Source organism: Hyperoodon ampullatus, assembly GCF_949752795.1.
Source record: "Hyperoodon ampullatus genome assembly, chromosome: 10".
NCBI lineage: Eukaryota > Metazoa > Chordata > Mammalia > Artiodactyla > Ziphiidae > Hyperoodon > Hyperoodon ampullatus.
In genome coordinates, this window is record NC_136923.1 from 53,008,803 (window position 1) to 53,029,861 (window position 21,059).

Here is a 21,059-nt window from a genome sequence, read left to right on the forward strand (position 1 = left end):
TGTAAATGAGACCATATATAAAGTAGCCACCCAGGAAGGTAAGAGTCCCCCTTCCCCATCAACTACTTTCTTCCAGTTCTGTCTTCCCAGTAGACTAACCACAAGGCTCCAGCATCCTCAGCAAGGAGCGTAATTCCTAGCAGAAAACAGACATTCAAATATTTTGATGACAAATCTTAACACATCAAGTCCTGTCAGCAATGAGAAACCGCCCAAATTATTTCATGGTATCAAATATCGCTTGGCCATCAACCAGCAAGTATTTTTTTAAGAAGGATAAGCAACATATTTAATTTCATGAAGAAGGAATTTTACCCGTTTGGCTACAACTTGCAGGAAAAATTGAAGCCAAATTTTTTTTTCAGGAGACTCACACAGTTATGTACATGTATACTGAAACAAATTTTTCTAACTCCTTCTTCAAAGCATCTTCGTATAAATCATAACTCCCCTCCACAAATAGGTCTCTAATACTACTACTACCATTTCCACCTGAAAGGTTAAGTGACTTGTCCAAGGTCACACAGCTACTTCTGCTTAACACCAGGCTGTGAACCCAGGTCTTCTTACTCTAAAGCTCATGCTCTTGTCTTTACACCAAGAAGCTACAAGCATTTACTGTTCCCCTTTTAATCCCCCAACTACATAATGTGAGAGAGAACATTTTCAGGGCATTCTGTGGCTTGAAAAGGAAGAGATCTCCTTTGTTTCTGGCAAAGGGATCAAGGCAACATCACGAGCATATTCTGATTAAACCCAACTTGCATCACCACTGAGAACCAGCAACCTGGCAACATCTTTCTCGAATTGGTCCTTAAGTCCACTAACATCAACCAAGGCCAGATCTGGTGTAAGAGCCCCACCAGTGCCAGAGTAGTTTCTCTGAAGTGCTGGGGCCACAGAGCGAGAGTACTGGGGCAAGAGCAGGTGGGAGTCTCCACTGCCTGAGATCACGGAAGAACAGGCCTATGTTAGAGGTTGGTTGACAGAGGAAGTACCCTTCTCACTTTGATACTGTAGAGATCTGCTATGAGACAGACATTATTTCAAGAGACTAATTAAAACTCAAGACCTCGGACTTCCCTGGTGGCGCAGTGGTGAAGAATCCGCCTGCAGATGCAGGGGACACAGGTTCAAGCCCTGGTCCGGGAAGATCCCACATGCCACGGAGCAACTAAGCCCATGAGCCGCAACTACTGAGCCTGCGCTCTAGAGCCCGCGAGCCACAATTACTGAAGCCGGCGCCCCTGAGAGCCCATGCTCTGCAACAAGAGAAGCCACCACAATAAGAAGCCCGTGCACCGCAACAAAGAGTAGCCCCTGCTCACCACAACCAGAGGAAGCCCGTGCACAGCAACAAAGACCCAATGCAGCCAAATAAATAAATAAATATATATATTTTTTAAAAACACACCAAAAAAACTTAAGGCCTCTTCCTTGCTAAATCATTGTTCTGATAATACTTCGCATTAAGTTCATTCTGGAAGGAGTAGTCACGGTAATGACGGTCACACTCACTTTTGCCAAGAGACCATACTGTGGCCCATTTGTAATTACCTGTGTGCTATTTAATTTTCTCCTTAATAACTTAAAAAGACCAAAAACAAGATAAAACACAAAAAGCTAAAGATTCAAGCAAGAAATTTAATATTAAACATCAGACTTGGGCTTCCCTGGTGGCGCAGTGGTTGAGAGTCCACCTGCCGATGCAGGGGACACGGGTTCGTGCCCTGGTCCGGGAAGATCCCACATGACGCAGAGCAGCTGGGCCCGTAAGCCATGGCCGCTGAGCCTGTGCGTCCGGAGCCTGTGCTCCGCAACGGGAGAGGCCACAACAGTGAGAGGCCTGCGAAACAGAGAAAAGAATCCGCCTGCCAATGCAGCGAACACGGGTTCAAACCCTGGTCCAGGAAGTTCCCACATGCCGCAGAGCAACAAAGCCCGTGCACCACAACTACTGAAGCCCGCGTGACTAGAGCCCATGCTCCACAACGAGAAGCCCGCACACCGCAATGAAGAGTAGCCCCCGCTCGCCACAACTAGAGAAAGCCTGCGTGCAGCAAGGAAGACCCAACACAGCCAAAAATAAATAAATGAAAATTAATTATTTTTTTTAAAATCAGACTTTTATTACTAGTTTCAAAAAAATAATAAATTTGCCAAATATTGTATATAAATAGTAGTGTGGGGAGTTCACTGGTGCTCTAGTGATTAGGATTCCAGGCTTTCACTGCCATGGCCTGGGTTCAATCCCTGGTCAGGGAACTGAGATTCCACAAGCTGCACAGCACAGCCAAAGAAAAAAAATTTTTTTTAATTAAAAATTAAAAAAAATAACTTAGCAGTGTGAAAAGAGTGCTAGACTAGGTAAGTTCCTGCTTAAGTCATTTCATCACCCCAGCCTGTCTCCCCATTTGTAAAGTAGCAGTTTTTCTATGATGATTTAAGGCCTTTCTTCTGATAACTGAAGTTTCCTTTTCAGGAACACCTAAACACACACCTGACAACACCGTGAAATTAAAGCTTATAAAATATTCCAGTCCCTGAAATCAGACTGTTCCCTTGAGCAAGTTGATCCATTTCCTTGAAATGTCATGGTGCCAAAAAAGATCAAGTCTTTAAAGATTAATGGTTGTCAAATACATCATATAAAATGTGAACAGAAACAGTGAACTTCCATCTCTTAAAAAAAAAAAAAAAGCTGAGGGCATTGATGTAGCCTCTAAACACAGTTGTGCCCATCTTTTCCCATAGGCTCGGGGAGCCATAACTCTAAGATGGTCTAGACCAGAAGTTAAAGTTGAGGTCCAGTTTTTCTAAGGTGAAACAAGTTATATGCATGTTTCTCCAGTTCACTTTGCATCACCTGAAAGAATCACTACATCCTTCCGTTTAGATCACAGTAAACTGACAGAAGCCACAATTTCCAACACTGACATTAGTTTTCTTCTACAGCATCCCCTCTGGGGGAAAGAGGGGTGGGGTGAGGAGTTTGCTGCAATACTCAACAGTTTATTAATAAAAGCTATTACAAACAACAAGGTCCTACTGTATAGCACAGAGAACCATATTCAGTGTCCTATGATAAACCATAATGGAAAATATATTAAAAAAAGAATATATATATGTATAAGTGAATCACTTGGCTGTACAGCAAAAATTAACACGTTGTAAATCAACTATACTTCAATTTTTAAAATTCTTAATTAAAAAGAAAAACCTGGGACTTCCCTGGTGGCGCAGTGGTTAAGAATCCGCCTGCCAGTGTAGGGGACACGGGTTCAAACCCTGGTCCCGAAAGATGTCACATGCCACTGAGCAACTAAGCCCGTGTGCCACAACTACTGAAGCCGGTGCACCCAGAGCCTGTGCTCCGCAACAAAGAGTAGCCACCACAATGAGAAAACTGCGCACCGCAACAAAGAGTAGCCCCCGCTCGATGCAACGAGAGAGAGCCCAATGCAGCCAAAGATAAATAAATAAATTTATAATAAAACAAAACAAAGCAAAGCTATTATAAGTGTTTACAATTGGCTTCTACTGTGCTACAGACCCTTTAAATATGTTAACTGGAATCTTTAACACTGCAAAGTGTTACAGATGAGAAAACTAACGCAGAGCAAGAAATCTCAACCTAAAACCACACTGCCTAAATGCTTAAGTAAAAATAAAGCTAAATAAACAGACAGCTTTAATAAGAAATATCACAAAAACATTATCCCAACTCCTACTAAAACTTCCTTTACCATATCCACTTTTCTGCTCAACACTTACCCAGTACAAGCCTACAGATGATCCTAAGAGAAAGATCTCCCTCTGACACTGATCTCAAAGAGAGGCAGATGGCACAGAACAAAATCTGCGGATGTGGTCTATATAAACACACCATAATCATGACTGCTGACGCAACCTATTCACAATTCTCATTTTTTAAACACCTGTGCTGAAGATGTTCTATCAGATCCATATTTAGCAGCAAAATCTCCATGTGCAGATTTTTTAGAAGAACATCTTTATAACTATCCCAATCAGTCGAAGACATTAAAGAAATCTGCAAACTCAACTGGCATTTCAACAAGGCTAGATGGAAGGAAATGGCTGCCCGAACTTTCCAGAAGCAACAATCACAACTAAGGATACAGTTGCTGACAGATGTTTGACAGAGGCTGGGCAGGGGAGTTTCCAAAGCCCACTCAGGGACCCTCAAAATTCACAAGATGTGGGAGCCATGAGGGGAGCCCTCAGTTGACACAACTGACCTGTACCCACTTCATTGTCTTGTGCACACTGCTCAGTTTCATTCAAATCGCATAAATATTTTTTTTAATCCCATTAACGATGACAGAATGTGCAATTTTGCATAAGCCTGTCGGATCAAGAAAAGCCTGTCAGATAAATAATCACAATCAAGAATTGCACCCTTGGGACTTCCCTGGTGGCACAGTGGTTAAGAATCTGCCTGCCAATGCAGGGGACATGGGTTCGAGCCCTGGTCCGGGAAGATCCCACATGCCACGGAGCAACTAAGCCCGTGCGCCACAACTACTGAGCCTGCGCTCTAGAGCCCGCAAGCCACAATTACTGAGCCCGCATGACAACAACTACTGAAGCCCACACACCTAGAGCCCATGCTTGCAACAAGAGAAGCGACTGCAATAAGAACCCACACACCGCAACAGAGCAGCCCCCGCTCACCACAACTAGAAAAAGCCCACTCGCAACAAGGAAGACCCAACGCAGCAAAAAATAAATTAATTTTTAAAAATTGGCCCGATGTCTTCGGATTAAATATGAATCTCTCAAAATTTCAGTTGGGTGTTAGTGGGAGATTAAACCCAGGCATTAGGGGTCTTCCCCTGTTTCATTCCACCGTACCTTCAAAGCCAACTGTAAGCCAACTATCTAAAACATGAAGGAAACTGGAGATGCAATCTGAAGAGGCAAGGAATTACGCTGGACTAGGGTTTAACCCAAAGTTTCAGATGTAAATTGCCCACGCTCACCCCCCTACCCCTCCCAATTTTTCTGTTAACAAGCCAGAGTCTTGTCAATCAAAACAGTCAATCTGGTTTCAGTCAACTAGGTTTGTGGGTACAGACAAAACCTCAAAGGGAGAAGCATAATTTAGTATTGAAGAAGCAGGAGGTCACATCAACTGAAGAGGAAAGATGGCTCAAGCCTCCTCCTGCAAGTCACAAAGCTTGAAAGGTCAAAGAACGAGGGACAGAGTGGGCTGCAGTGGTGGCACCTTTTGCTCCCTTTAGGCAACTGTAATTCTTTATCTGCTCTCTTCCAAAATAAGAGAGATGGCACCTACAGCCTTAGTGAGTCAAGCCTTCGACTCTTGGTCAGTGTTATGGGGAAAAGGGGGAGGAAACACTACTTTGAAACCGATTGCATGGTAGAATTCTTCTCAACCTTTCGCTTAAGTGTCATGAAGAATGACATCGAAATGGTCCTTTATTAGCTAAGAATGAATACATCTGAAATAAACCTTGCCCTGTGTGAGGAGCTGGCGAGTAAGCAACCCATGTGACTTCAGTTAGCACCAAAGGAAATAAAATTTGGAGGGGATTAAATTTCAGAGCTATATAGAATTATCAAGTAAATTTAAATTCCTCATAATCAGAAAAACTTATAAAACCCTTTCTTCTGGCAAACTACCTCAACAACAAAAGCATTTTAACCATTTCACCTCCTCATTTAAGGCTTCCTCCGAAACGAACTCCCTTTCTATATACGCAGAGAACTTTTTAAATGAAAACATAAAAAGCCAAACAGTTGTGCTCAAAATTTTACATGTTAGGAGAAATTAGAAAACTACACATTCTAATGTTGGTTTTAGTGACCTGAAATATGTTTTAAAATTACATATGTGTGCATTTTCTTCTTCTTTTTTTAATTGGCTATGCCTCGCAGCTTGTGGGATCTTAGTTTCCCAACCAGGGATTGAACCTGGGCCCTCAACAGTGAGAGCATGGAGTCCTAACCACTGGACTGCCAGGGAATTCCCCATTCATCAAGCATTTTCTTAATTCAACAGATTTCAATCTACAAACATCCACCTGCTGAACTAGATTCAAAGCAGGAACCTCCAATTATTTCCAAGGTATGGAAAATTTGGTTTTCTGGTGAATAGGTGAGATGTGTGTGCTATTCAGACACACATCTACCTAGTCCTATAGAACGGGTTGAAGATGGGGCACAGAAACAACTAGAATGCACATTTCTACTCACTTTTTCTCTCTTGTCCTTAAAAAAAAAGGCTCTTGCTATAAATTTTACAATGTACAAAACACACACATATTATTTTAAAACATACACTGAGAGTATGCATGCCTGAAAAAGCTTAGACTCTGGGAATGCAAAATAAAATACATTGGTGCCAATACTAGTGCAATCCCCATTTACAGGAACTTATTCAAAATAAGATACAAGAATTCATTCCACAACCAATTATTTTAGGCAGCAAACCGTCTTCCTCAGTGGTTTGAGGCTGATTTTTTGAGAGTGGTTTCCTGGGGAAAGATAGTCCCCCCCCAAGCCTAGGATGGCTCAATACTTAGGGTCACACTGGATTGGAATTCTAGAACCTATATTTCCAGGGAGTGAAAATAAATTATATCAGCACCTACACCCCATTTTCCATACGGGAGACTCAGGAAAATCCACCCCCACCCCTGCCTTCATAACGGGGAACAATACTGCCATCCTCGAGCTACAAAATATCCCTCGGCTCAAGTTGGCAGCTGGGTCACCACCACCCTCCTCGCCCCCCCCACTCAGTTGACAGGGCCTTTCCCGGGGACCGGAACAGGCTCAGACCCCACTCGGCTTCTCGCCATTTACAGAATCCTACCGCCCGAGCTCTGAACACACTCACACACCCTTTCTGCTTCCAGTGTCGCCTACAAGGCAGCCAAGGGCTCACATCCCACGTGCAATTAACACATTAAAAGGCACCTCATGAAGGTGGGAGCAGCGCGCTCCAGTCCCACTCAACTCCCTAACTCTCCCCCCCAGATGCGTGCAGACCCCGTCTCGGCCCCGCTGCCTCCCGCTTGCCGAGGCGGGCTCCGGGCCGGCCGGGCTGGGGCTGGCCCACCGCCGCGGCGCCTCCGCCCGCCTCTCCAAGGCCCCGCGGGAGGCGCGCGGCCAGCGGTCAGGAGCGCGGGCCCCCAATTCCCGGCCTTGCTAACCGCCGGCCTCGGCGCCTGCAGGCCTTTCGGACCGACCACCAAAGCGAAAAACCCAAACTCTGTTTTTTAAATGGACCAAATACAGAGTGAGAGCAAACAACCCTCATCATTCCGATGGAAAACCAGCTCCCTCCTTTTAGATTTTAAAATTAAGTTTTAAACCAGTGATCAGAACACCACCTTGTTAGTCCTAAGGGGCCATTTCCGGGGGGGTGCGGGGAATGCTTAAGGAAAGCAGTCTGGGAAGAGACCCTACCGGCTGCTTCCCGCACCCCTAAGTGGCCAACTGTCGGAGGCACCCTCCTTAAAATTAAAGGAGAAGAGCCAGGCGTCGGGGCCCTCTTCCCAAGGTCAGGTGGCATTAGTCACCATCAGGCAAGGGCGCCCTGAATTATTTAATGGAGCCTGTTGACCCGGGAGGCAACTCAGTAAAGGAGCACGTTTCAAAAACTGAAGTAGACTGTACCTACTGTAAAACACATGGATTTAGGCATCCAGTCCGACACAATCAAACAGAAGACAGGACGATCGTCCTCCACAGTGCCCTCAGTCTCCTTTTCCCAATCCGAAAATGGTTTTTTAAAGGAACAATATTACTAAACTCTGAAGGATCACTCCCTTGGAAGAAAACGAAGAATTTAGGCCATGGGTGGGATCCCCTCTGTGAACCTGGTGCTTTCCCTCCCAACACTTGACTTCTCCATTCACAGCATTGGTTTGTCCCTTTAAACTTAAATTCCCTAACATTCCAAATTCAGGAAAGATTAAAGAGATTTAACAACTGTTTTCCAAGTTTTCTTCTTTTAATGAAAAACCAAGAAAGGGAAGTAGAATTTTGCTCAAAACTGAGCAAATGTCATGTTTTAAAAGGATGTTGGTCTAACAGTGTAATATCTTAGTGCCTTTGCCAAACAACTTCAACCTAGTATTGCACACGTTAAAAAAAACCTAAATGTTCAGGGCATCCAGGTACCTCCCAGGGTGAGGGGTGCTACACTTCACACGCTCCCATACCGTTTGAATGGTTTAATAATTTAAAAAGTGTATAAACCTTTTACAAGTCTGGCAACACTGAGCATCTACTGTTTTAACCCAAATAAAACGTATGTGGATCTTTAACTGGGAATATAAATAAAACCTGACATTTAAACTCAACTGCTGGGAGGGAGGGTTCAATCAACGCCCCTGCCAGGAGGGAAATTGTGGCGGATTCAAGGCGCCCTCTCCCTCCCCCTCCCCCTCGACGCTAATCTTCCCGGCGAATTGGCTCCCTCTTTCCATTCCCGGGATTCGGATCAGTATTTAACTCAATTCAGTTTTGAAAGAACCTACTAGACACATTCAGCCATAAATGTGGGAAAACTTCAAAGATGAGTCCATTCAAAGCTTAAAAAAGGAAGGAAAAAAATAGCTGCCCCTTAGGCTTCATACCGAGAAAGAAACTTTTAAAATGAGGCGTCCACAACAAGTAGATTAGAATTTCAACTTTTTTCCAATAGGAGAAGCCGGCTTAAGGCCAGCAGGCAATAGCTCCGCCCTCCTCCCCAAATAACAGGTTAGGCGTGGAAAAGGCTGCGCTCGGCAAGCCTCAGCCGCGTTCGGAACCAGAACGCCCACTCCACCTAGCATGCAGCCAACTCGCACCAGGAGCCGTCTCCTGCCCGCGCCCAAGGCAAGACTAGCACCAGGTCTCACCAAGGGCTACACGTAGATCGCATTAAGTCACCGACCCTCTCAGCAGAGGCTGCGCCTCAAAACTTCTGGCCCCTTCCTCCAATGGGTTCGGGTGAGTGGAAGGTGGCACAAGATGTGAAAAATAAGCAAGAAAGGTTTATTCAACAAACAGCCAAAAGAGCCAAATAAGCTCAAAGGCTGCCGTGCAGCCCTCGGACTCTGCGCACCCGGTTCGAGCCGCGAGCCCCAGGTTGAACGGGGTGGGGACACCTCCCAACCAGGGAAACCGGTTCCCGTAGCGATCGAAGCCGGGGCAGGCGGGGGCGGCCCAAGGACTTCCAGCTTGGTGAGGGCAATGGGCAAGGCCCCCCGATTCCGCTGCTCCCGGTGCAGCGGTGGGCCCACGAGGCCGAAGGGCGATTCCATACAAGGGAGGTTCAGGGGCCAGAACACGCTTTTTCCACGGTGCGGGAACAGAACCGCGGAAGGCTGTTCTTACTCCACACAAGGAGGCAACGACTGCTACGGTGTCCCAACAAAAAGCACAGTCCTCCCCTCACAAGCGCGCACGTGGAAAGCAGGTCTACACGCGCAAGCGCACCCCACACTCACCCACACGACCATCTCCTCCTGGTTCATGCCCTACTTAAAAGCAACAATCGACGAGTTTTACAAATAGAAGGTTGGGAAAAAAAGCTAAAGGAGAGCCCTCAGCATGCTGGGAGGCCCCTGGTGTGCCCGCACAAGGAGACCACGTCTACACATACACACGTTTCCATCTCGTGTCTTACTTAAAACAATAGCCTGCACGCTTTGTCAAACAGGAATGAGAAAATCAAAGTCCCTAAAGAAGAGGGGGTGTCTCCAACCTCGGGAACCGTCGGAGGGCAGAGGAGGGACCCCCGTACACGGAGGCCAGGTCTACACAGTCGCACACAACTACCTCCTCCCAGCTCATGCCTAACTGGAGACAGCGGCTGCCACATTTTGCCGCACAGAAAATTCGATACAGAAGCGGGGGACTCTGCGTTTTGGAACCCCTCGCAGCCCGCACACAGAGGCCAGGTCCTCTCCACACACACTTCCCAGGTCAGGATCTGCTTGGGGCAGCGACTGCCGCGTAGCCAAAAAAAACGAGAAATCCGGAAGGGAGAGGACCCCCTCCCCTTGCTCGGGGGCCTGCCCGGATGCCCGCGCGAGCACCCACGCGGCTCCCCGGGTGCCAGACCCGCGCCCCACGCCGCCCGGCCGCAGCCGCCGCGGGAGCGGCCCCCGAACTCACCTCGTCGTCGTGGTGCTGGCAGAAGCCGAGGCGCTCGGGGAAGACCGAGAGGATGGAGAAGGGCGCGCCGGGGAAGGGCGGCCCGAGCCCGAGCTGCTGCGCCGCGGCGGCGGCGGCGGCGGCTGTGGCTGTGGGGCCGGGCGGGCCGCGCTCGATGTAGTGGTCCTTGGTAAGGCGCACGCGCTGGTGCGCGCGGACGCAGTTGTCGCACAGGTGCTCCTGGCAATCGAGGCAGCGCGACGAGGCCGCGTTGCCCTCGTCGCAGGAGCTGCAGCCGTGAGGCCGGCGCAGCAGCAGCGCCGACGGGGAGGCCGCGGGGCCGCCGGGCGCTGAGCGGGGCGGCGCGGGCGGCTGCGGTGCTGGCGGGAGCGGCGGCGGCGCCGAGGCAGAAGCGCGCGGGTGCGCGTGGTGCGCGTGGTGCCGGTGGTTGCTGTGGCCGCCCGCGCCCGCCGCGGCGCCGGCCCGCCCGTTCTTGGGCGGCGGCTCGTCGGTCGTGGCCACCACGGCGTCGAGCAAGTTACTGAGCAGGAAGGCGGACGAGGGCAGTGCGTCCATGCCCGCCGCCTCGGCCAGCACGACCTTCTGGTCGCACACAGGGCAGCGCAGCTTGAGCGGCTCTCCCGGCGCGCCGCCGCCCGCCGCCGGCAGCCGGTGCGCCTCGAGGCACGGGCGGCAGAAGGCGTGCAGGCAGGGCAGGACGTGCAGGCGGCGCGCCGCAGCCCCGGGGCCCCCGCCGCCGCCCCCCGACGACGTGGACGTCTGCGAGGACGACGACGACGCCGACGAATTGGAGGAGAGCGGCGCCGGCGAGCCGCACATCTCCTTGCACAGCAGGCAGATCTGGAAGTCGGTCTCGGAGAACGAAGCCATTTGCAACCAAGCCCGGAGGAGGGAGGAGACCAGAGAGGAAGAGGAGGAGGAGAGGAGAGCGCGGACGAGGTGGGTGGGGGAGCCGCCGACTCACTCAGAAAAAGGCATCAATTAGGCCTGCGATCCAGGAGCCGGCACCAGAGCGGCGCGGCCCGCTCGGCCTCGCCGCGTCCGGCCCGCGCGCTGCCACCCCCGACGCTGCGGGCATTAAATGCCACTCTCCGGAGGCGACACAGATTCCTCCCGGAAAAGGACGCGGGGGCCGCGTGCCTTCCCGAAGCGGGAGCGCCGGAACAAGTCCCGACACGCGAGGGGCGAGCGGGGGCAGGGAGGTCAGAGGACTCCCTGGAGCAGCTGTAGCTTAGCTTCTCGCCAGCCGAGGGGAGTCCCCCCAAGTCGAGTCTGCTGTGCAATCCCAGTCCCGGCGGGAGAAGCAGAATTTGGTTCGACGAGTATTTGGTGCGTGGCTTTTCTTTAAACGGATTTAGTCTCTTCTTGGGACAGGAAGGCTCCCCAAACTAGTAAAGGCGGGAGCGGCGCGATGCCGAGCCCGTGTCCCCCCGCGCGACGCCGACCGTCCCGCCGCATGACGCGGCGGCCAGGGGCTCCTGGGTGGCCCGGCGTGCGGCGCTCCGGGCTTGCGCACGGCCCGGCGCGGCCTCCCTGCAGGGCGGTCGGCCCCGCCGCAGCTGCAGCTAGTGGGAGCCCGCTGCGGCCGCACGCGTGTAGTACGCACGCGCGCCCCACGCGCCTCGAGTCTCCCGCGCGCCCGCCGAGCCCGGCCGCGCTGCCGGCGCTTAACACGCACGCGCGCCCCACGCGGCCCTGGGCCCTCTTGCCCCCGCCTCGCCGGGCCTGGGCGCCTCCAGCGAGCTCCTTCTCCGGTTTAGCCGCGCCGTAACGCGGGACCACAGGTCCCCGCGGGCCGTCGTGAATTATTCATCGGCAGGAAGATATTAGATGTACCCGCTGCCCGCTCCGCGCGAGCCGTCGTGCAATGCTATCCGAGCTCCGCGCGCGCCCCGCGCCCCTCCTCCTCCTCGCGTCCGTCCTCTCTGAAACCTTGGCAGCGAAGGGGGATCACATTTCCTTTGTCATCGGGCCATTTCGCCCTCGCGTTGGTCCCCCCCCTCCGATCCCGAGCCGCGGGGACGGAGCCTCCACCGGGGCGCGCCGGAATCAGTGGAACCGGCAATGGCCCAGCGCGGTGAGCTCGGGAGCCGCGTGGTCAACGCCGCCGGCCCGCTCCCGCGTCATCTTCTTTCTGAAACGAGTCGCCGAGCAAGACTCGGGTGGCCCCGGCAGCGCTGCTGCGCCTACCGGGCTTTGCTCGCGCCTTGCGCCCTGGCCTCCTGGGGCTTTGAACAACTCCCCAATTCGGGTTGCCTGCGTGCACGCGCGCGCGTGCCCCCTCTTTCTCTGCTTTGCCGCCTCTTCCTCCTCCTCCTCTCAGTACGCTGGATATTGGGACTGATCGGAATTCGGAATCCTTTTAATCTCCAAAGGAGCAAACTCACTTCCGCCCGAGTGCTGGGAGGGGGCTGGGGGAGGGGACACAGGGGAGGGGGTTCCAGGCAAACAGGAAACATTAGCCCTCTCGGCACGGCTCGCTTTTGTGTGCTCCCTCCCTCTTCCCTCCAACCTCCTCCCTTCTCCGGGCCGCAGGGGAGATGAACGCCCCCGGGCTTCAGTGTGACGACCTTTGAAACCTTCCGAGCGAAGAGTGGAGAGCGACTCTTCCGTTTATTTAAAAAAGAAAAGATTTCATTCTGAATCCCGGTTCTGCAGAGGCCGATATCCACTGCCCGTGAGATCTGGGGTCCCCCCACCAAGACCTTTTTTTTTTTTTTTCTCCTTTTTACGTTTTCTTAAAGACTGCATATCTGTGATCAACACCAAAACATCACGCAGTTGGAATTAAACGAATCTGAATTTTGATCTGCGGAGGGGCCGGTTTCTTTTTTGAGTTTTACTGGGGGGAAGTGGGGGGCAGAGGGCAGCTGTTCTGGGGAGGTTCCCGGTGAAGGCCCCGCGGCCATCTGGGTGGTGCCCGAGGCTGCCTGGGCGGTTCTGGGAAAGGAACTCGCTGGGCCCTGGAGAGAGACTAACTTGGAAGAGTGGAGAGGGCCACATACCAGGATTTAGAGGGTATTTGGTGTGGAGGCCAGCGGGTGGAACAATTGTCCCTGTCTTAACACCATCAAGCTGTGACTGACATCTTGGGTCCCACTTCTACAAGCAACAACCTGGATGAATCTCAAAAACATCATGTTAGAAGAAAGGGGCCAAACACAAGTTCAGTTCATAGTGTGTGATTCCATATACAGGAAATTCTAGAACAGGCAAAACTAAGCTTTGAGGATAGGAAAAGAACCCTTGGGGGTGAGGGAGTATTGACTGGGAAGGGGAATAGGAGAGAACCTTCAAGGGTTGTGAAGTAGAAATATGTTTGTGTGTACATTTGTCAAAACTTATAGATCTGCCATTTAAGATCTGTGCAAAATTTCACTATGTAAATTATACTTAAATTGAAAAAAAAATAACTTGGTGTCCAACCTAATAATCATTCCTGTATCATAAAAGTGAAAGAAAAAAAGAAAAAACACTTTATACACAATTCCAACTCCTCCTCTGAATTTGCTCACCAGAATTCAGGGAGGTTTCTGGGGAAATATCAACCCGGAAAGAACTCTTAGATCAACCTGCTGGACAAACATGCTGAAGGCCCCAGGCTGCAGAAACACCACCCTAAAGGGAGAAAGCCATTGTGGGGCCCGGTGCTGTCCTCAGATGGGAAGAATTCTAGGACAAGCTAGCAGCCAAAGTCCTCAGCTGCTGTCAGGAGGGCTCTCCTCAGCACCTGGAGTAAATCTAAGCTCAGTGAACATTCACCGAAATGTGTGAGGAGTGCAAAAATTATTATCAAATAAACCCAGAACATGTCAATTGTATCTCAATAAAACCGGGGGGAAAAAGAACAGATTTCCTTCTCTGACCAATGAAAGAGAAGTAAACACTTTATACTTTAAATGTTAGAACTAACACAACATTGTACATCAACTGTACTCCAGTATAAAATTAAAATTTAAATAAATAAATATTAGGAGCTTTTCACGCAACTATCTATTGCCAATACGTGTTTGTGTTTCTTCCATAGTTTGAGACCAGCGTGTAAACAGGTACATGCTCACACATGAATTTTCCTATAGATTTTGTACCATGCTGGCCTTGCTTCAGCAGAGGTGTTGTATGTATTCTTTGGTTTTGTTTCTTTTCCTTTCTTTGATTGTTTTTAGTTTCTTTCCTTTTCTTTCTTTCTTTCTTTCTTTCTTTTTTTTTTTTTTTTAACAAAAACAAGAGGAAAACAGATGGGGGAAGAGAATTGCCAGAAGGAAGATGGCCCCAGAGGGTCAGAAAAGGGATGGGCCAGACCTGCTGTCTCCCTCATGGTTGGCCCCACCCACCAGCATCTAAAAAGGTTTAAAAAAGATGACCAGAGAGGGGGAGGGGAGAATTAGCAGTCCTCCTGGTCCTATGACTCTAAATATCTTGCAAGTGGATGGCAGAGATGGAAAGTCAGCTGAGACATTGTGGAGGAGCAGGAAGGCTGTAACTCCAGAAAGAGGAATCAAACTCGACAGCAGTTGGTGGGTTAGTTTCCTGGGGACAGTTGCTCAGAATAAGCCAAAAAGAAAAGAAAAAAAGAAAGAGGAGGAGAAAAAAAGGTCTTGATTTCTATTCATGAAGTAGCTTCCCCTTCCTTTCTTGAATTGACAGGACATTGCCAGGAAACAGGGCTGCAGTGTAAATTGTTAAATTAGCACTTTTCTAATTTCCATTAAGACTTAATTTACCATTGGTGGGAAAGAGGGAAATTTTTAAAGCAACTAATTTAATCTCAATTGTATAGAAATACAGTTATGATTTTTAAAAATATGGTATAGTGATAAAGAACAAATTAGGATGAGATTTTTTTTTTTTTTTTGTGGTACGCGGGCCTCTCACTGTTGCGGCCTCTCCCGTTGCGGAGCACAGGCTCCGGATGCGCAGGCTCAGCAGCCATGGCTCACGGGCCCAGCCGCTCCGCGGCATATGGGATCCTCCCAGACCGGGGCACGAACCCGCATCCCCTGCATCGGCAGGCGGACCCCCAACCACTGCGCCACCAGGGAGGCCCAGGATGAGATTTTAATAAGACTATAGCTTATCCATGAGAGGAACAGGAGCCGTATATCCAGATGAAAGGCCAAAGACAGTCCCTTTCTGTAAACTAGTATTAAATTTTTCACTGCCATCCTAGCTAATAAACACCCTTTTTTAGCAAGGGAGGAGCAAGCAGCCGTCCAGTTTTCCCTAACATTAGAAAGAGAGTATGTATATATCTTTCCTAATCCTGAAAATAAATCATTTGTATTTTAATCAGTAACTACTTATTAAAAGAAACCAGCCCTAAAATGATGTAGGCAGTAAATTTGCACAGTCTTTCTCGAATTCATCCATAACCATATTTTGTTTTCAAAGATGACACTGGCCCCTGCTGCTCTCTCAGGCCTGGGGTTGGGGTTCCAACCACATTTCCATCGAAGTCAATCTGCATCTGCTTTTTCATCTGATCCTTTAATTAAATATTTGATGCACCCGCTTGTTTTGATGTCAAACTTGCACCTTTCACCATCATCCTAAGGGTGCTTTCACATAATTTTTAAATACATAAATCACCAGAGTATTCTTTTTAAACATTAAACAAACATTACATCACAATAACTCTTTTAAACCGTTGGGGTTAGGGCCAGGGGTGGTGGGGGTACCAGCCAAATAGACTACCCCGTGAATCATTGTCTGCATTCTGCCAGCTGAAGGGGAATGGCATTCGACACACCAGGCCAACTCTTAACTCTGCCCTGACTCCGGCCTTGGGGTCATTATGAGAAGTGTGTCAGCTGCTTTCAACAACCCAGAGTTCAGAATAGCAACAAGTAAGAGGATATCATATAAGCTCTAGTCACCTAGAACTTCAGAGACTATAGTAAAGAAGCTTGAATTGCACATAGGAGAGGTAAAAGTCAACATCCAGCTTGGTTAGTTAAATTAGTTCAGAGCTCAGCCAGGCTTATATCCCAGCTCAACACTCTTAACTGTGTGACCTTGGGCAAGTTACTTAACCTCTCTGTGCCTCCGATTTCTCATGCATGTAGCAGGGGACTGGTGCAAGTACCTAGCCCATCAGGGTTAAATGAGCTACTAAATGTACAGGGCTTAATATAGTACAGATCACGTGTAAGTGCTCAAGCACACAGTTAAATATTAGCTTTTTGTTTTCGTTATGATTATTCAGCAGAGTGTTTTACTGCCTGCCTACCCCTTAAATTTGTCATTGCCTAATCACTACCCTCCCCTGGACCTCAGCATTTCAGGCAACCAATCATGTCCTCTTTCCCCTCCATAATAGAGAGTTGTGGTCTCATCTGTCACTCACAGCTCAAGACCTCGCAGTGACTGCCTGTGGTCCGCCACGTTTAAGCTAAGCTCTCATCCTACATTTTCTTTTTTTTTTTTGGCCTCACCATGTGGCATGTGGGATCTTAGTTCCCCTACCAGGGATTGAACCTGTGCTCCCTGCATTGGAAGTGCAGAGTCTTAACCTCTGGACCACCAAGGAAGTCCCTCAGCCTACATTTTCTAAAATGAAATGTGTATCTTTCATAATAAAGGGCAAAAAACTATAAAAGTTGTTTTTAAAATAAATATAGCAGAAAATCAAAAGATACATAAATCAGTGCATACCGTTAAGCCCGACCAGCTTCTCATTCCTTCTGGAGAGACCCCGTGGGGGGTCCTGAGTCTACATGGAAAGGGAAAGGGGCCCATTTTAGCCCAGCCTCCCAGCCATCCCCACCAAGGTACCAGGCATGTGGGTGAAGCCACCGTGGATCCCCTAGACAATCCCAGCCTGAATATAACCCAGTTGGTTCCACAAGGCTTCACTCAACTGAGCCAGTCTAAATTCCTGACCCACAAAATTGTGAAATATAATAAAATGGTTGTTGTTTTAAGCCACTAAATTTGGGGGTCATTTGTTACACAGCAGTAGATAATTGGGACACTCCACCCCCACCTGCCCCATATTTTCTGCAAGATTAACATCCCTAAGTTTCTTTTCTCTCTCTCTCTTTCTCTCTCTCTCTCTCTCTCTCTTTCTCTCTCCCCTTCCCTCCCTCCCTCCCTTACTTCTCTCCTTCCTTTCTTTCAAAACAGCTTTAGGGAATTCCCTGGCAATACGGTGGTTAGCACTCTGCACTTACACTGCCGAGGGCCTGACTTCGGTCCCTGTCAGGGAACTAAGATCCCACAAGCCCCACGGCAAAAAAATTAAAAATAAAATAAAACAGCTTTGGACTTCCCTGGTGGCACAGTGGTTAAGAATCTGCCTGCCAATGCAGGAGACACGGTTCGATCCCTGGTCTGGGAAGATCCCACATGGCATGGAGCAACTAGGCCTATGTGCCACAACTACTGAGCCTATGCACCACAGCTACTGAAGCCTGCGTGCTGTAGTGCCCGCGTGCCACAACTACTGAGCCCACATGCTGCAACAACTGAAGCCCACGTGCCAAAAGCCTGTGCTCCACAAGAGGAGCCACCGCAATGAGAAGCCCGTGCACCGCAACGAAGAGTAGCCCCCACTCACTGCAACTAGAGAAAGCCCGTGAGCCCGCACGCAGCAACGAAGACCCAATGCAGCCAAAATAAATAAATAAATAAGACAGTTTTATTGAGGTACAACTGACATACAATAAATAAACTACACACATTTAAAGTATACAGTTTGAGGACTTCCCTGGTGGTGCAGTGGTTAAGAACCCGCTTGCCAATGCAGGGGACACGGGTTCGAGCCCTGGTCTGGGAAGATCCCACATGCCATGGAGCAACTAAGCCCGGATACCACAACTACTGAGCCTGTGCTCTAGAACCCGTGAGCCACAACTACTGAGCCCACGTGCCACAACTCCTGAAGCCCACGCACCTAGAGCCCGTGCTCTGCAACAAGAGAAGCCATCACAATGAGAAGCTCGCGCACCACAATGAAGGGCAGCCCCCGCTCACCGCAACTAGAGAAAGCCCGCGCGCAGCAACGAAGACCCAATGGAGCCAAAAATAAATAAATAAATAAATCATAAAGTATACAGTTTGATAAGTTTGGATATATGGATATCACCACACCAAGAGAATGAATACATCTCACCCCCAAAAGTTTTCTTGGACCCCTTGATAAACCCTCCATGTAACCTCTCCCCAGGCAATTGCTCATTGCTTTCTGTCACTATAGATCAGTTGGCATTTTCTAGAGTTTTACATCAATGGAACCATATAATACGTATTCTTTTGTACAATATGTACTTTTTTTCGGGTGGTGGGGCTCTGGCTTCTTTCACACAGCATAATTACTTTGTGATTAATCCATGGTGTTGCGTGGAGCAGTAATTCCTTTCTTCATATTGCTGAGTAGTATTCCATGGTATGGATGTACTGCAATTTGCTGATTTACCCGTTTGAGGGATCATTTGGGTTGATGGGTCATTTGGGTTTGTTTTCAAGTTTTGGCTATTACAAATAAGGTTGCTCTGGGACTTCCCTGGCGGTCCAGTGGTTAAGACTGCCTTCCAATGCAGCGGGTGCAGGCTTGATCCCTGGTCGGGGAGCTAAGATTCCACATGCCTTGCAGCCGAAAAACCAAAACATAAAACAGAAGCAATATTGTAACAAATTCAATAAAGATTAAAAAAAAGAAAAATAAGGTTGCTCTGACCATTCATGTACAAATCTTTCTTTGGACACGTATATCTTTTCTCTTGGAAAAATACCTATTCATTAAATGGCTGGGTCACATGGCAGGTGTGGTTTTAAATAGTGGTTGTACCATTTTACATTCCTACTAGCAGTGTATGAGAGTTCAGTTTTGTCTACATCCTCACCAAACTTTGTATAGTCAGTTATGTTTTTTTATTTAATTTTAGCCATTCTTATAGTTGTATGGTGGTATCTCATTGTGGTTTTAATTTTCATTTCTCTGATGTCTAACCTTCTTTTCATGTGTTTATTTGCAAATCATAGATCTTCTTTGATGTAGGGTCTTTTTTTTTTTTTTTTTTTTTTTGCGGTACGTGGGCCTCTCACTGTTGTGGCCTCTCCCGTTGCGGAGCACAGGCTCCGGACGCGCAGACTCAGCACCCATGGCTCACGGGCCCAGCCACTCCGCGGCATGTGCGATCTTCCCGGACCGGGGCACGAACCCGTGTCCCCTGCATTGGCAGGCGGACTCCCAACCACTGTGCCACCAGGGAAGCCCTGATGTAGGGTCTTTTTAAAAATTATTTATTTATTTATTTGGCTGCATCGGGTCTTAGTTGCGGCAGGCAGGATCTTTCTTGCAGCGCACAGGCTTCTCTCTAGTTGTGACATGTGGGCTCCAGAGTGCCTGGGCTTAGTTACCCTGCGGCGTGTGGGATCTTAGTTCCCTGACCAGGGATTGAACTTGTATCCCTTGCATTGGAAGGAGGATTCTTAACCATTGGACCACCAGGGAAGTCCCTGGTGCAGTGTCTGTTCATAGATTTTGCCTTTTTTAAATTGGGTTGTTTGCTGTCTTACTATTTGAGAGTTCTTTATATATTCTGGATATGAGTCCTTTTTCAGATACATGCTTTGCAAAGATTTTTCTCTCAGTCTGTAGCCTGTGTTTTCATTTCCTTTTGAATAAATTTTATATTTTGATGAAGTTCAATTTATCAATTTATTGTTCTTTTAACAGTTTTCACAGCAAAATTTATTAAAAGAAGAGTGGTTTTGAAAAGTCTAGCATCCAGTGAGAACTACCATCCACAATGTTATAGCTGGGAATTTTTCTCCAAAATATCACGGTCAAGTAACACAATGGAACCATTAAATCTTACACATACACCAAAGAACTAGCACGTTTGACATACAGAGCAAAAAAGGGGACCTCATGGATTAAAGTTTCATGTGTTCATAACATACATTAAGACACAGCTTATTTAATTAATTAATTAATTTAAATTTATTTAATTATTTATTTTTGGCTGTGTTGTGTCTTCGTTGCTGCGCACGGGCTTTCTTTTAGTTGCGGCAAGTGGGGGCTACTCTTCATTGCGATGCGCGGGCTTCTCATTGTCATGGCTTCTCTTCTTGCGGAGCATGGGCTCTAGGTGCACAGGCTGCAGTAGTTGTGGCATGTGGGCTCAGTAGTTGTGGCTCGCGGGCTCTAGAGCTCAGGCTCAGTAGTTGTGGCGCACGGGCTTTGTTGCTCTGCGGCATGTGGGATCTTCCCGGGCCAGGGCTCGAACCCATGTCCCTTGCATTTGGCAGGCAGATTCTTAACCACTGCGCCACCAGGGAAGCCCCACAGCTTATTTTAGTCCAGTCAAAAATCAGAACTGCATTAAAATATTTAATGTAGTGCAATCAGACCAAAAAACTTAATTTGTGTTTATAAGTGCTCTACTAAATAAACATGGATCATAGCAAGGAACAAAAATCTTAAATCACACAGTACAAAAAAATCTGTAAATAAATGTAAACTACAGTACCAGGAAATATTAAATTATACAATTCTGTCAAACTGTAAATGGTATATTGAAATGAGGTCCATAAGAGTAAAGAGGGGGCTTCCCTGGTGGTGCAGTGGTTAAGAATCCACCTGCCAATGCAGGGGACACGGGTTTGAGCCGTGGACCGGGAAGATCCCACATGCCGTGGAGCAAGGATGCCAGTGCGCCACAACTACTGAGCCTGCTCTCTAGAGCCTGGGAGCTACAACTACTGAGCCCATGTGCTGCAACTACTGAAGCCCATGTGCCTAGAGCCTATGCTCCACAACAAGAGAAGCCACCGCAATGAGAAGCCCACACACTGCAACAAAGAGTGACGCAGGTTCGATCCCTCACTGGGGAACTAAGATCCCACATGCCGCAGGGCAACAAAGCCCACGCCACGACTACTGAGCTCCCACGCCTCAA

General features: G+C 48.5%; 1 protein-coding gene across 1 annotated transcript in view; it reads right to left on the minus strand.

The window, feature by feature from the left end:
- TRIM71 (tripartite motif containing 71) overlaps positions 1-11,025 on the minus strand; it is a gene marked incomplete at both ends in the record, with an annotated part of 57,956 nt that extends 46,931 nt beyond the window's left edge. Inside the window, one exon of the mRNA XM_079714027.1 lies at positions 10,156-11,025. Within this exon, the coding sequence (XP_079570153.1) occupies positions 10,156-11,025 (870 nt within the window). The remainder of the gene's footprint in view (positions 1-10,155) is intronic.
- Between the last annotated feature and the right edge of the window lie 10,034 nt (positions 11,026-21,059).